The sequence below is a fragment of the Vanessa tameamea genome, chromosome 14 (genome assembly GCF_037043105.1).
Source record: "Vanessa tameamea isolate UH-Manoa-2023 chromosome 14, ilVanTame1 primary haplotype, whole genome shotgun sequence".
NCBI classification, from domain to species: domain Eukaryota; kingdom Metazoa; phylum Arthropoda; class Insecta; order Lepidoptera; family Nymphalidae; genus Vanessa; species Vanessa tameamea.
In genome coordinates this window covers 1,330,577-1,346,514 of record NC_087322.1, presented here as the reverse complement: position 1 = coordinate 1,346,514, position 15,938 = coordinate 1,330,577, and the positions used below count along the sequence as shown (strand labels likewise).

General features: G+C 30.6%; 1 protein-coding gene across 2 annotated transcripts; it reads left to right on the top strand.

The window, feature by feature from the left end:
• Window positions 1-6,460: 6,460 nt before the first annotated feature.
• LOC113398630 (bifunctional methylenetetrahydrofolate dehydrogenase/cyclohydrolase 2, mitochondrial) lies at window positions 6,461-10,627 on the top strand. Of its 2 annotated transcripts, none has more exons than XM_026637479.2 (5): window positions 6,461-6,576; window positions 7,969-8,424; window positions 9,199-9,407; window positions 9,681-9,803; window positions 10,027-10,627. In XM_026637479.2, the coding sequence occupies exons 2-5, from the start codon at window positions 7,973-7,975 to the stop codon at window positions 10,140-10,142; spliced, it is 900 nt and encodes a 299-aa protein (XP_026493264.2). In that variant the 5' UTR covers window positions 6,461-6,576; window positions 7,969-7,972; the 3' UTR covers window positions 10,143-10,627. The 2 variants fall into 2 exon arrangements, with proteins under 2 accessions (XP_026493264.2, XP_064072993.1); XM_064216923.1 differs by lacking the exon at window positions 6,461-6,576 and adding an exon at window positions 7,577-7,730.
• The last annotated feature ends 5,311 nt before the right edge of the window (window positions 10,628-15,938 follow it).

Sequence of the window (15,938 nt, the reverse complement as noted above, 5' to 3'; positions counted from 1 at the left end):
GCAGACGCTTTCTACTGTATATTATATACTAATAATTATATATATTTTATGTTTTCCAAAACGCACAGCATGATATTGTGGTGTGAATTTTATGTATATTGGTTTAGTATTTTTTCAGTTAGGGAACACAAAAAGTCTCCTCATTATTTAAAAATTGTAGTCAATATTAAGTCAGAAGTACCTGTAATACTTTTATAGAAATATAATTTGTACTTTTCGCAGAAAAGTAAAAAACCAAACATAAAAACTTAAGCATTATTTTATATAGTAGTATTAAGTATGATGCCATTTTATACAAGTATGATAATTTAAACATAGATAAGTATATGGCATTGTTTTACATGTTATAGCTTCATGGACCTAAAATTTAAACGATTATAAAATATATCAATTTTATTTATATATAATTTATATAAGATTATAAAATTTGACGACCTCCGTGGTCGAGTAGTGTATACACCGGCTTTCATGGGTACGCTACTCTGAGGTCCCGGGTTCGATTCCCGGCCGAGTCGATGTAGAAAAAGTTCATTAATTTTCTATGTTGTCTTGGGTCTGGGTGTTTGTGGTACCGTCGTTACTTCTGATTTTCCATAACACAAGTGCTTTAGCTACTTACATTGGTATCAGAGTAATGTATGTGATGTTGTCCAATATTTATTATTTATTTATCAATGACCTATAAAACGACCTACTACTGTTAATGTCAAAATACATATATTTTGACATTTTATTTATTTTAAATGTTTAAATCAATAACTAAAATAAAAAAATAATACAAGTCAAAATTAATAAATGGAGTACTACACAGTAATCAAATAATTCAATGTCGTTAAGAAAAATATATAAGTACGATGTGTGAAATCGAATGAAATGTACTCATGTTTGCCATATACAAACCGCAATTGTGGTCGTTCTATTTGAAACTTTGAGACATAGTTTTGCATCACGGGATTTCATCGAAATAGACCGCTCCAACCGCAGCTTCTATTCGGTATCAGTAATGTACCGAAGAATCATAGCGACAAATTTTAACCTTAATGTATGATATATTGAATAAATATTCATACATTCCGCACAAAAATCATTTAATTTTATAATTATAATGCATTAAGGGAGAACATCTCCCGACCGATTATTACCACGGCGGCCTTCTCAAGAATGACTTGACAACTGCGCAGGACGTATGCATGTGCAGTGGTCCAGTGCATATGTGTAAATTAAACACATCTGCACTATCAATTACCGTATTCTCAAAATCTGATTGAATACGAACAGCTCATTTCAGTTCAGAAACTGAAAATTTCGAAGCTCTAAAAATTTCTTAATAAATACCATTTTATTTCCTCGACTCGGATTTTAAGCTCAGGTAACTGTAAACCTACGAGGCATCTATATTATGTGTTTTTTTTAACACTGGGCATAAAATTTATTAGTTAAAGTTATAGGAATTTTTCTATATAATCATTGCGTCGATACGCCAAAATGTCGAAAGAAAATGTTTTTATTGCGTGTCATTCGATTGTAAATAATAATCAAAGACATTGACCTGGTCGCTTTATCTACGACCCCCACGTAACTCGAGACCGCGCCCATTTACGTCTTACTAATGCAGGTCTAGACTAGATAAGGATTATTTTACACTTACATATCTGCAAAAGAATCGAGCAAAGACTACCTTTACAATGATACTGAAAAAAATATTAGAAAAGAAAAAACAGACAAAGACAAAATACAAATAAATAAATTTGATCTAAGTGAAGCAAGACTTTTTTGATATCTTTAGAAAAACGCTTTACGCGTTTCCCCTTTTGAAGTCGCAGATGCCCAGGACACCTATAGTACACCGGAATACCCACTAAAAAGCCAGGGAGACCCTCTACGTCGTTTCGGCGGGCGTCGTGGGATCGCTTTGGCACGCTACCGTGACAGGAATGTTGACAACTACGTGAATACTTTGAAAAAAAAGAACTTAAGCTCAACTCTACAAACCTGTACTAAGTAATAGCAGCGCAGATAACAGGAGGTCATTCAGCTATCCTCAGGATCATTGCATCGAAAAATTCTGCCTCCTAACTTAAAGGAGAAATGATAATATTATATCATTGTGCAACAGTTGAATATATACGGGCTATTACGTAGCAGATATTCTATAAGATCTGGCACTTCGAGAGACGACATACTTCAGACATCGTCTTGCTAGCTAGCAATGAAAAACACTTACTAGAGGACATCCATTATCACATCAATAACTACAATACTAAGCTCTTCAGACTAGGTATTCGTATAAATATGATACAATTTCATGATCAGCTAATTGTGCTCTACCTTGAAGTGTATTACGTGATGGTACATGTATAAAAGTTAATAAGTTAAATCGCTATGCTTGAATATAATGTTGTTCGTTGATGTTATATTATCGCTTATTTCAGAATATATCCTTAAGATAAGAGTGGACGGCAACATTTATTGCCCTGGCATTACTTTTATCTCGATTGAAAATTAAAGGTCTAGGCGTATTCATTACCAGATATAAACATACATAGCCGCACATACAAACCATCAAGTTGCCAATAAATTGATTATTAAAAAATAACATATATATCGAGAAAAACTCGATGGCACTCGATGAGAATAGGAACTTTCGCTTGAAGAAAACAAATGATTTTTTTATAGCAATTTACAGTATTGTTCGTATACTATTTTGACGTATGATTATTTTAATGAACAGTTCTCTTAAATTTATATCATTGAGATGATTCTCATTCATTAAAATCAAAAGTCAAATTAGCACCAATGGTTTAGTTACTAAATATCAATAACGGCCACATATATAAGTGTATTATTAAAATTAGCTATTGGAACTGACATGTTAACTATGAATGATAAATGTTTGATAATACACGAATTGCTCCACATACGTTCACAATAGAAAATTCATTCTTGTTTGGTGCTTTTACGAGATTGACCACAAAATTTTCGATCACGATTAAACAATTCAAGGTCAAGTTTCTAGCAAAACAGCTTATACAATCTTAAGCCTAATGTATAGAACTAATAGTAATCATTTATACAAAAGAGACGTTTCATTTTAAATTTAAGCAAAAATGAAACAAGACAGCATGATGTAACAATACACTCAATAATAAACAGTATACTCTACAGAGATGTGATTTCAAAAAAATAAAAGGTATAGCACTTTTTCTTTAATCAAGATATGGACCCTAAAGCTGATTTTCAATGGCCCCCAATCACGTAAACTACAACAATGTCAAGGTGACTTATAAAGCATATCTTATTGTATAATATTGCAAAGGAAGCGTTCAAGTATTACGTAACGCAATTTTTGAAGAATTTTGACCCCGCCTCCTCCCTTTGTAACGCACCGTAACGTTTTTCTGTACCCTAGGGGGAGGGGTCCCCCTCTCTAAACGTTACGTAACACTTAAGTGACCATTTTTAACCTAAAGTCGCAAAAAGTTATATTTTAGTTATTATCTTTGGTATATTTTTAATTGACTTTGTGGTAATAATACTAAATAATTTAGTCCACAAAACCTGCGTATTTTGTTTATTTTTATACATTTTTGGCTTAACACATAATCGTTTTCGTCCTTCATTCTCCTATTTTAGCTTTTTTTACTAATACTCTTAAAATAAAATAACATTTTTATTTTAACCTTTGGCAATGCAATTATAAACAGAAACCCAGCTGAAATTAAACATTTTACTCGAAATAAAATCGTATTCTTAACATTATTCAACTATGCAATACAATAATCAACTATTATCCAAGTATCTAAGTAAGTCTCCGATCAAACAATCCGATCCGATTGAAACTACTGCTCCTCTGTCCACGGGTTTGCTAGCCACTCAGATTCTTTCATCACTGCCACCTGGCGTGCAGACGAAGACGGTTCTGGAATTGTTAAGCCACTTGCATCAAATTCGTCTTCGTCGAGCCAGTCAGTATCCTCAGACGATGTTTCATAACGATGCACAATACAGAGAAGCTCATTCGCCCTTCTGGTAGCAAGGCGCTGTGGCCGTACTCTAGTTTCACAATGGTCATGGCAGACAGTCTTGCCATGCATGTAACGACAGTGCATTTGAACGCTCTTGTGAAATGTGAAATAGATCCCACAGGTTGGACAAAAATGACGACCAGACTAATACAATCGAGGGATTCCCCGTAAAACGTAAATGAAAATAGTTGCCAATTTGGGAGTTTTGATTCCCTAATTTTTTTATTTAAAAAAAAACAATGTTACGTAACGTGTTGTAAGAAAGACCCCCTCCCGCCCCTGTAACGCATCGTAACGTTTTACGAGACACCCCCTCCCCCCCAAATTTACGTTACGTAATACTTGAACGCCCCCAAAGAGTAAATTAAAATATCACTTCAATAAAATAATTCATAAATAATAATTCATAAATAATAATTACGCAAACTCAATAATATAACATTATGACTTTAAATTGATCAAAAATTGTTTATATTGGCTTCCGCTTTCCGCTTGACGTTACGTTTAACCGATTTGTCATATAGTCCCTATCTGACACACCAAGGTAACTCGTATATGTCCTAAAATACGCTCCAGCTTTTAATTTTAAAGATTCCTAGTCTAGACAACCATGTAATAAGTTTTCTCCATATAAATATATTTTAAAAAGTTTTTTTCTTGTTTCGAAAAGAAAATCTAAAATAATAAAAGTAACATTTTATTAATACAAAACCACGTCGGATTTAAATAAAACTACTGAGCATTTTTTTTTATTTTAAGTCATATAATATTATTAGCCGTTAGTCTCCTACAGGGATGCATCCTGGAACCTGTTTAATTCTTGATATACAAAAACGACCAACAAATACTACTAAATGCATTATGACCTCTTTACTTTTTTTTTTTTTTAATAGGTAAACTGCATAATTTACATTGGTCGTCAGGTACTAGGTATAAAAGGTCATATATCCATCCTTAAGGTTCATGCTTGTTGCTTACTCAATTTCATCAAATTGGGCTTAGTGGTTTGACCGTGAAGGCATAAGAGACAGACAAACAGAGTTATTTTCGAAATTATAATATTAGTATAGATTCTAATAATGAGTAATGAAATGGCTTGAAGATAATCTTTAAACGGTGAGAACATACAAACTAACCTTACAAAATATATGTTTCATATGCGTGGTGAAATTTATTGGTGGTGTTATATTTTATTGCTAGATTCTAAAAAAAATATTCTTTTTTTAATAATAAACAAATGAATGGAACGTTTTAAATGATTTCCCACATCGTCATATTGATTTAAAGACTAATTGACTATCGATAAAAAAATGTGGCGTCATTTTAATGATGTAAAAATATTATCTTTATATAATTAATTAGAAAAATATTTACATTATAATTTTGTACTTGTGGCCTATTCTGAACGAGTTAATTACTGATAACGAATTATTTTCATACAAAACGTTTTTTATAACAATGTATGTTATGTTTTCGTCATCTTGGTATTTTTGAATACCTATAGGTAATATTACTTGATACTAATAAAATAATAGTAAGTATACTTATCTATGATATCTGATCCTACGATAGTACAATGACTGTGCCAGTACAAAGGACGTAACATGTTAGAACTTATTAAATGGTATAAAGTTATTAAAGATATGGTAAAATTGCAAGAACGTGTGCGCAAGTGAAATGCTTGCTTTTCTATTCAATCAGGTTTCTCATCTTATAAGACCAGACTCAGGAAAACTGTAGGTACCGTTTTCCAGACTTTTAATCAATACACAGTGTCTTCATTTTTATCTTTTTCGCGCATACTATACCTACTCTAATAAAAAAAATGAATTAAAAGATAATGGTAGATTTATGACATTTTCTATGAGTTTAAATACTTTAAATATTTTGATTTGATATTAATCATATTTTATTTTATTTATAAGTAGCAAAATCCTTAATTAGGATAGATACGAATTTGCTTTGTTTTGTCTTTATTTCGTTATTAAACACCAAAACGTAAAATACCTATTATTTGATAATGAAAAAAAAATTATTAAATATTAGGTGCGAGACAAAATTTTATCTTATCAAAGAAAAACCGAAACCATTTAATTAATCATAATAATTTTTCCAACCGGTATTTTCAAGCATTGATAAAAAGTGCCGTGTTTAAAAAAAATATAATTTGTTGAATGTTGATGCCATTCAAATACATTGGTGCTTTTTATTCGATTATATTTTATTCTACACTCAATCTGGTTCATTACTATTTCCTAAATCATTTTAAACTGAGTAAGTATTTTCAAATTTAAAATACACAATTATTTATTACAGTTTACAAATATATAAAAGCATTTTTATGTTCGGAAATCACCCGTGACAGAATATTGCTTTTCGTGTTTGCGAATATTGTGACACATGACGGCTGGACTAGCTGACATCCTCCAAATTGCAAAAGTTTTAAACACTAATAGTTAATTTATCTTTTAATATAATTTTGGTAATCATTTTATTGCCTTACAGTGAAAAATAATAAAAGATCTTCGAGACAATAAGTGCAACACAAAATGTAAGTATTACATAAACTATTTCATTCAAACATTGATAGACACATGAATGTTTTTAGGTTATAAATAAAAGTCTTAAATATTTTAAAACTATCCAGTCGATATATATTTTATAGATATTTATCGTAGTTAAAACAAACAATGAGCCAAAAATAATACAGAAATGAATCATAGAAAAGGTAAGGTTTTAGAAAACCATAGATAAATAAATAATATAAGTCCATAATATCATGAATCACATGCAACAATTTAAAAAAGTAGTAGTTTTTAATTAATTATACCTTACTATATATTTACAGTACGAATACTGTTAAAAATCTTATCAATAGTACATGTTATCCTAATAAACATATTGTAATCAGTTACAAGTAAGTTTATGTCAATAATAAATTCAGAAATATTGCTAAAATTGATATTAAATGAGGACATTATGATTAATATTGTGGATTGAACAAAGACCAATTCAGTCATATCATCATTAAATATATATTGGGATAACTGATCAACATTGCACCACACATAACCAGAAAAAAATGGCAATTTTAAAATAGAAATAGAATTTCATAGAATTTTTCGACTAGTTATATAAGAGCAAATATTTAAAAATTATTAAAACCATTCTTAGTGTATAGAAACTCTAATTTAATCATTAATCTGTAACTCAATAAAACAATTGAAGATAATTCATATTATAATAGATATTTCATCATATAGTTTTGTCTTCATATGTTACTTAATTCAATTAGTTTATTTATCATGTTCAATGTCGAAACAATTGATACATAACAACTCAGAGAGTTATTCAGTTAATATACTTCTATATATGTTGTGGAGTATTGTAAAACCAGTGAATACTGGTTTGTGTCGATATTGTACTCATTTCTGATAACCTTTTCTACATAAATGGCCTTATTATTCAATAACCGCTATAAAGCGGTATAAACTTAATTCGAATGGATTAACGGTACAAAGTTTGTTTTTTTGCAATTATTTTACGAAACTGGTAAATCTTTATCTTGTTACAAAGATGTGAACTAATGACCTATGTACGTCAACAGTAAGCGATGAGGCAAAGCATATGCTTGCGTATAGTCAGTACACTACTGAATACAACAATGAGAAGTCACACGTACATTGATTCCTTGGGCTCGGCCAGGTAAAAACAAATTTAACAGAGTACAGCTTCTGTATTAATGGTTTTAATTAAAATATATGTATTATATGAATTATGTTGGTGTTAATTAACTTTTAATTTTATTTTGCAATGTTTCTGTGTGTGCACTAGTTCTGTCACTAGGTTTTCGAACAGCATTAAAACCTTTCTCATACAAATCTTTTTTGTGCTAATTTTTTTTTTGTCTTCAATGTTTCAATTATAGTTGTTTATTTAACAGAATAATGGCCAGAGTTCTAGATGGTAAAACCTTGGCTAAAGAGATCAAGGATGAATTGAAAATAAAAATACATGACTGGATTAACATAGGTCACCGAGCTCCATCACTACGTTGCATCATCGTAGGCAATGACCCAGCCAGTCATACATATGTCAAAAACAAGATTCAAGCAGCTAGTGATGTTGGTATAGAAGCAGAAACTATTAAATATGATGAGACCTTCACGGAAGATGCACTTATAGCAGCAATTGAATCTCTAAATCGTGACAAAAATGTGGATGGCATACTAGTTCAGCTACCTTTACCGGGTGGTATTGATGAAAGAAAAGTTTGTAATACTGTTGCACCGGAGAAAGATGTTGATGGATTTCATATAACTAATGTCGGGCAGCTGTCCCTAGACATGCCAACCATAGTCCCTGCAACCGCCCTTGCTGTTATAGAAATGCTAAAGAGGTAAGTTTGTCATATATTCTACATTTTTATTTTTTACAGTTTTTACAGAAATTATTACTAATTTATTTTGCCAACAATACCTTCTGTTAAAGTGTCTGTTATAAATGATACTTTCTATTATAGTCTTGGAATTTTTTTTTCATATATCTTCCTTTTTGAGTCTCCTTTTTTATTTTTATAATTATAGATCTTTTGTGGTTTCAATACATTTTTATTAATGAGTTCTGTTACTTATTATTTTGACATAAATTATATTCAAAGAATAATTATTATTTCATTCTTGTGTGTCAAAGTAATTAACTCCTGTTTGAGATAACAGATATATTTTACTCTATAGTAAATTTACTGCACTAATAGTTTGTAAATACTAGATTATAAAAACTACTGGGTTAAGACCTCTCCGTACACAACACTTCATTGGTAGTACATTACATAGTGTAAATATAATTCATTATCTGTTTCAAGGTGAATTTTAAGAAAGATAAACTTACGACATTTTAATAATTTTATTAATAAAATTTTTCATGTTGAATAATATTTAATACAGATTAAAAGTTTTGTGATAAACTTACAGATAATATGAATTCTTGTAGAAAAGGCTCTTATCATTTTTAAGAGCATTGAGATCTGCAAAAATGCATATTTCAAGATGATGGTTAAGACTTACTATTAAAACTTGACTTTACATTTTGAGAGCCACTTTTTAATTGAAAAATTAGTGTAGATTGAGGTGGCCTTATTCTGATAGTTTTTTTTTTTAATTTTATTTATTAGGTTTAAAATAGAGACATTCGGTCGTAATGCCGTTGTAGTTGGACGGTCGAAAAATGTTGGAATGCCTATAGCAATGATGCTGCATAGTGATGGGAACCATGACAGTGGATTAGGTATGGACGCGACTGTGACGATATGTCACAGATACACGCCGGCTGAGCAGCTGGAACTGCATTGTCGGAATGCTGACATTATTGTAACAGCTACAGGTAAGTTTCCTTATATAATTTAAGTCTGACCAGGTGGATTAAATAATAATTAAAACTTTATTTAAAAATAATAGATTTTGGGTTCAAACTTTTTTTTATATGTAAATCATGTTCAAGTTTAATGTTAACTGCAAAATTCGGGTAAATTTTTCTTTTATACAAATAATATTTAATTGTTTTTTATTTTTATTTATTGTAAAGTAAATATAATTAAACCGAAGTACCTATATCTTCTTTTTTTCATTGTTTTTTTTTTTTTAATTTTTGCAACAGGTATCCCAAAACTTATAAAGGCAAATATGGTTAAACCTGGTGCTACCATAATAGATGTTGGTATAACAAGAGTACAAAGCGAGCAAGGAAAGACTAAACTGGTTGGAGACGTGGACTATGACGGTAGGAATATATTTTTTATATGAACGAATTTCTTCATCTATTACATTCCAGACACTTATTGTATAAGAAAATATACATTGTGTTTGTGTTGTGTGTTTATTTCTATTTATAAGTGCATGTACTGAAACTTCGTTCGTCAAAACCGGTCGTCGAACAACCCATAGGGGGCTATTATTTTTGTGTGAATATTACGTAAATTACATTGTATTTTTTTTCCATCCAGAGGTTTCCAAAATTGCCGGTGCGGTCACTCCAGTACCCGGTGGTGTTGGTCCAATGACAGTAGCTATGCTTATGCAAAACACTTTCCAAGCGGCGCAGAAGCAGCGAGGATCATAAAAAAAGTTTTTGAATTTCGAATATTTAAGGCACATCCAAGTAGGTCTAATTATTAAACAAATTAAATGGCAGCTTTGATTTATTTAGTCTGTGACCGATTTTAGAATCTCAAAATTATGACGTTTGACAGTGTTGCCATGATCAAATTGTTTGATAGCATGAGTGCCTTTATTTATTATATAGGTATAGGGATTGACAAGTATTATAATTTTGTAAGAGTAATTTAAATGTAAGCTTCGTTACACTGGGTATAAATGTCCGATTTTTGCTATTCGTACAGTGCCTTATAAAATAGACTTCCTCCCAGTGTTCATGTCTTCCATACATTCCTTTGCGGAATTCGCATTTATAATTTTTTTACATTATTCATAAAATAAAAATTATAGACATAATGTATTAAGAGTAAATTTGGTATATGTATATCGTAAAATGTTTTATTTTTTTGTAATATTGAAATAATTCAATAAAAATATATTCAAATTTAATTGTGTTTCTTTTAACGGTTTTCCTTATAAATGTTGATTGTGGAGCGATTAGTTGCTGTGTCTTGTTCTTTCATAAATCATTAAAAAAACACTTTTAAGCAACTTATGTAAGTATGATTTGTTGACTTTCAGGCAAGGTGTATTATATACATATATAATTGTATTTAATTAACATGAATTTGTAATTTTAAATATTGAAAAACATATCTACTGAGTTTTTTGCCGGTTGTTCTCGGTAGGATCTGCATTCGAAACCGGTGGTAGCTTCACTTAATATAGTTTGTTAAATGCCGATTCAAAAGTGCTTATAAAAGCCTACTTGAATAAAGTATATTTTGATTGATTGATATGGCGGCAAAAATATATATTTGGTGAATTATCATATATATTAATAGCGTAAGTCGATTTTTGTCCCAGTGATTGTGGCACGATGGCTGCACATAAAAAATCGATTAAGATCTAATTTTGAAGAGCTCCAGCCGTAGATGTTCAGAAAATTACAGAGGATTCTTGATTGCAATTTACTACATTGTTACAATTTAAAAAATAATAGATTTTAGAGAGCGGAAATAAGTTACTGGCTGGTTAGAGTTAAAGAAAAACGTAAACAAAATTAAAGTAATTTAATATCGACAAATTTCAATTCTAACTTAACTAATGTATACTATTTGACATTCAAATTTCATTTAGGTAAATAAAGTTTCATCATTTTGGCCCCAAATTTAGATAAGTGACTTGCAGTTTACAATGAAATTAAATCAAAACAAAACCTGTCGATAAGTTTTGAAATTCCCAACAAAATCTTGAATAAATGCGAAGTTTCAGTAAGTATAAACATAACAATATCTGTACTACCAGACAACACAAATTGACAAAGTTTACATGATATATTTGCATCGTATTCAAACATCATTGTGCCGTTTGCAGTCGAAACGGGGGATCAATTCTACTAATTCATAACGGTTTTTCTTTATCTAATAGATTGGTGGATGGGCAAATTGGCCACCTGATGTGTAAGTGTTTGACTATCGAGAGTTGACCTCAAAAACTATTCAGGATATCGATAGTACTATCGGTAGTATCGTTTTGATCGATACTATTGATACTATCGATAGTATCGATAGTTTTGGACTATCGATAGTTTAGGTTTAAAGGTAAGGGTCTTTGCAATACTACCGATAGTATTGCTCATGGGGAGCTATCGGTACCAACGATAGTATTGACACGTGATAATAACTCAACTATCGATAGTCTATCGATATATATCGATATGCAACACTAGTAAGTGGTCACCACCGCCCACAGACATTGGGCTGTAAGAAATATTAACCATTGGTTAAATAGCGATTGCGCCACCAACCTTTGGAGCTAAGATTTTATGTGCCTGTGGTTGCACTGCCTCACTCGCCCTTCAAACTGGAACACAAATATACTAAGTATTTATATATAATATATAATGAGTGGGTTGTACCTTCCCAGACGTGTGTACAAAATCAAATCAAATGTATTTGATTTTAGTAAACTTCACAATGAAGCGTTATTGAATCGTCAATACCTAAACGCTACCACAGTTTTGGAAAGCAGCCTCCGGCGAGAAGAAACGACAAGAAACTCGCATAGTTGCTCTTTTCAAATAAACAGATTTACAGTACTGTTATTCACAATTAATGTTCCATCAATTCTGTAATGGAACTCGAGCCTAATTCCAGGCGTTATTTTATAAAAAGTATTATGAATAATAAGATTTATTGATTAATTTAGTCTTAATTAACTTTGTTAATTGGTAAATTGATTATATTTCCCGGCATCTTATTATATATGCGTATACCATAACACTAAAATGTTCTCTGTACCGTATGCAAACGGAAAGTATGGGTTACAAGTTTATTCTTATTTCTTCAGTCACCGAGTGTAAAAAGTTACAATACGTTCCCGAACATATTCCGCCCCAACTTCGACCGAACAGCAACTGAATTGTTGGACAATAGGAATACAGCTAAATGACAACTGCTATGTATCGATTCAATTGCGATAAAGTTAAATTTAGTTTAGTTTTATAGTAGAATCGCCCAGTATGACCACAGATTTGGCTCGACGCAATGAATGTGGTGTTTGATTAAAACACAATATAATGCGATTTGAACATTCTTCGCTCAAATGAATTGTATTCATCACGCTTTATTGCAAATATTGCTATAAAGCGTCATCAATACAATGCATTTTTAATTATTTTAACAAAGGTAGAGAGTAATTATAATTTTATGGCAACTAAATATCGCTATAAAATATATTTTTTTATCTATATACTATTATGGGACATGTGGACAAAAGAATATATTATAATAAGTATTATAATAACAAGAATAAATAATATTTGAAACATAATAACATATTAGCACGATATTTTCCATACACTCTGAGTTCGCTTAGTTTGAACAGATAAAAATCAACCTTTAACCTATGCCAACCAGAAGAGCACTCAAGACAAACAAATTGACACGATATCATCGGTATGATATTCACTATGAATTAAAAAAAAATAGCGTTTTGAATGTCAGTGAAGTTGTAATTGGACCTCTGGAAGAAAATTGAAGTCATCATCATCCTCCTGCCCTTATCCCAATTTTATTTGTGGTTGGCTTATTCCATACTGTCTGACGTCATCTCACAAGTGATATTCTTTCCAAGTATATCGTATTTCTCACTATCCATATAAAAATAAAAATAAGGCGAAGGAAGATGATATAAGTAGTTAAGTAGAATAGAGTTTTTTTTTTATTTTTTTTTTTTATTTTATGGATACAAACAATGAGATGACACAATAATAATATACAATATAACATACATCAGCTAAGTTATATATCAACAAAATGTGAAATTCATCAAGAATGCAACTGACAGTTACAAACTTGTCAACGTCATTCTGTTTTCGTTCTACAATAATAGAATATAAGGCATTAAACACAAATTAATTACAGATTAAATATTTATACACGTCAGTACATATTTTTATAATTTGATGCATACATTTATCTTAACAACTTTATTTTTAAACGAATACATTTTTTGAATAAAATATCAATATCTGAATATATTTACTTTATTGTAATTTTGGCAGCTACGGTATAAGAAGATATTATTAGTACTTTACGTTTTACAAATCGGCACATTAAATAATAACTTATATCTGGAATTAATTCGTTGATAGATAGGAGAGGTGATTCTATAAAACTGTTAATCATTTTGTATAAGAAAAGTTGGTCTCGAGCTTGTCTACGTAAAATAAGAGGAGACAAAAGTTGTATGTTAGCAGAATATTCAGCTCTATAACACATAAATGTTTGTAGAATTTTCTTTGTATGGAATCTAAATAATTTAAATAAGATTACTGTGGATTCCATACAGTAGAGGCGTTTTCAAGAGTAGATCGAACATGAGCTATAGATCAGAACCAAAGTTGAGCACTGACTGAAATCCCTACCAACTCTTAAAATACATCCAAGCATGCGATACAATTTGGATGTTATCTAGCAAATGTAAAAACCGTAAGCTTAGAGTCTAAAACTACGCCCAGGTCTTTAACTGCATACACCCTCTTTAAAGAAATGTTTTTAAATTATACACATACAAAAATGGAATTATTTTCCGGTTGAACGATATAGTGTTGCACTTTGTAACCTTTAGAGTCAAAAAAATCTTATTAAAATAGTTACAAAGATTATTTAAGTTCTGTAATAAAATAGAGTGTTTGATAGAATTTATTTCTTTAATTTTTTTTTAAATCATCAACATAAAGTATGATAATTACGTATAAATAAAGATATCAATTATAAAACTCTAGTGCATAATATAGCAGAGCTCTATTAGATCGCATGGAAATTAAAGGTTTGATTACACCTACTGTGACTGTGACACCGGGGTATATATATAAGGGGTATATAATATAATATTATGTATTAATAATACCCAAGTTTTCATAATATTATAACACAACTTTGTCTTCCTTTACGTCGAACTGTACTTGGAGATTCTCCTATTTCAAGTTTTTCCGTAATACAATGTTTGTATTTTTTCCTATTCGAAAATAATATATCTATTTCTCAGAAAAAAAATATGGAAATCCTAGAGGAATTGCGTCCTACTTGCTAAGAATTTATATAAAAAGTAAGAAATAGGATTGTTCATCTAATATAAGATAAATAAGCAATGATATTATTTTATGAATATTTCAATATGAACTCCTGTTTTTTTCATTTTTTTTTCTTTTCATATCATAACTGATATACTTGTATGCGTTTAGTATTACATCATATGTTAACTAGCAGACACGAACATGCATTGTTGTGGTTTCGTTATACGTTGAATTATATTTTATGGTAATATTTAACCAAAAACATTCTCCGAAACACATTGAATACCTATAAGTAATAGTATAAATATCATGTCAAAATATTTGGAGCTTTTGCGCGGTGGGGCGACGAAGCAGGGAGTCAAATTTCGGGAGTCGGCGAAGTATGGTGTTTGCTGCATACTCTCAGTACTGTGCTCTACGAATATCATAAGAGTCCTTGATCACACTAATTACGATACGAAAGAAAAAACAATGTAGGTCACGATTTCTACCAGGGCCCGAAAAGGTCAATAACGACCCTGAAACCACCGAGGCAGGCATCACTGAATTTTCATGTGTTTAATTTGTGTTTATAATTCATCTCTTGCTCGGCGGTGCAGGAAAACATCCTGAGGAAACCTGCATGTGTCTAATTTCAACGAAATTCTGTCACATGTGTATTCCACCAACCCGCATTGGAGCATTTACAGGCAAAATTTAAATTGAAAATTGGATAATTTACAGACTGCTAATATAATGTTAAAATAAAAATATATTATCATCGTTTCGAGCAAAACGAAGATAAGTAACGGAAGTGTAACCGAGGCATTTCATATTATAATTAAAATATTAACATAAATTATTCGTTATCAGCGATACAAACATAAACATTCTCATCACCAAACATTATTCTTCTGTTAACGTCATGACTATTTAATAACAGATAATAAAAACAGTAAGAGGAATAAATTTACCTAATATTAGCCTCAATCGAAAAGGTCGCGTAAAACCGCATTATCCAGTCATTTTAATTAATTACCCAAAATGGATTTGTAATAATGAACGCAGCGACATTAAAGTTATTTATTCTATTGAATTTATTCAACAGGTAACACAAACAAAGTATCGAATGTTTCTCTTTTCCATCCAATTTCGTGTAAATTATTTTAAAATTGTTTTTTATTGTTTTTTTAATTTGAT

Excerpts from the sequence above, each read along its gene's own strand:
- LOC113398630 (XM_064216923.1), top strand. The coding sequence starts at position 7,639 with ATGAGGCAAAGCATATGCTTGCGTATAGTCAGTACACTACTGAATACA. Across the intron at positions 7,731-7,968 it reads GATTCCTTGGGCTCGGCCAG|AATAATGGCCAGAGTTCTAG; the intron begins GTAAAAACAAAT and ends TTTATTTAACAG. Across the intron at positions 8,425-9,198 it reads GTTATAGAAATGCTAAAGAG|GTTTAAAATAGAGACATTCG; the intron begins GTAAGTTTGTCA and ends TTTATTTATTAG.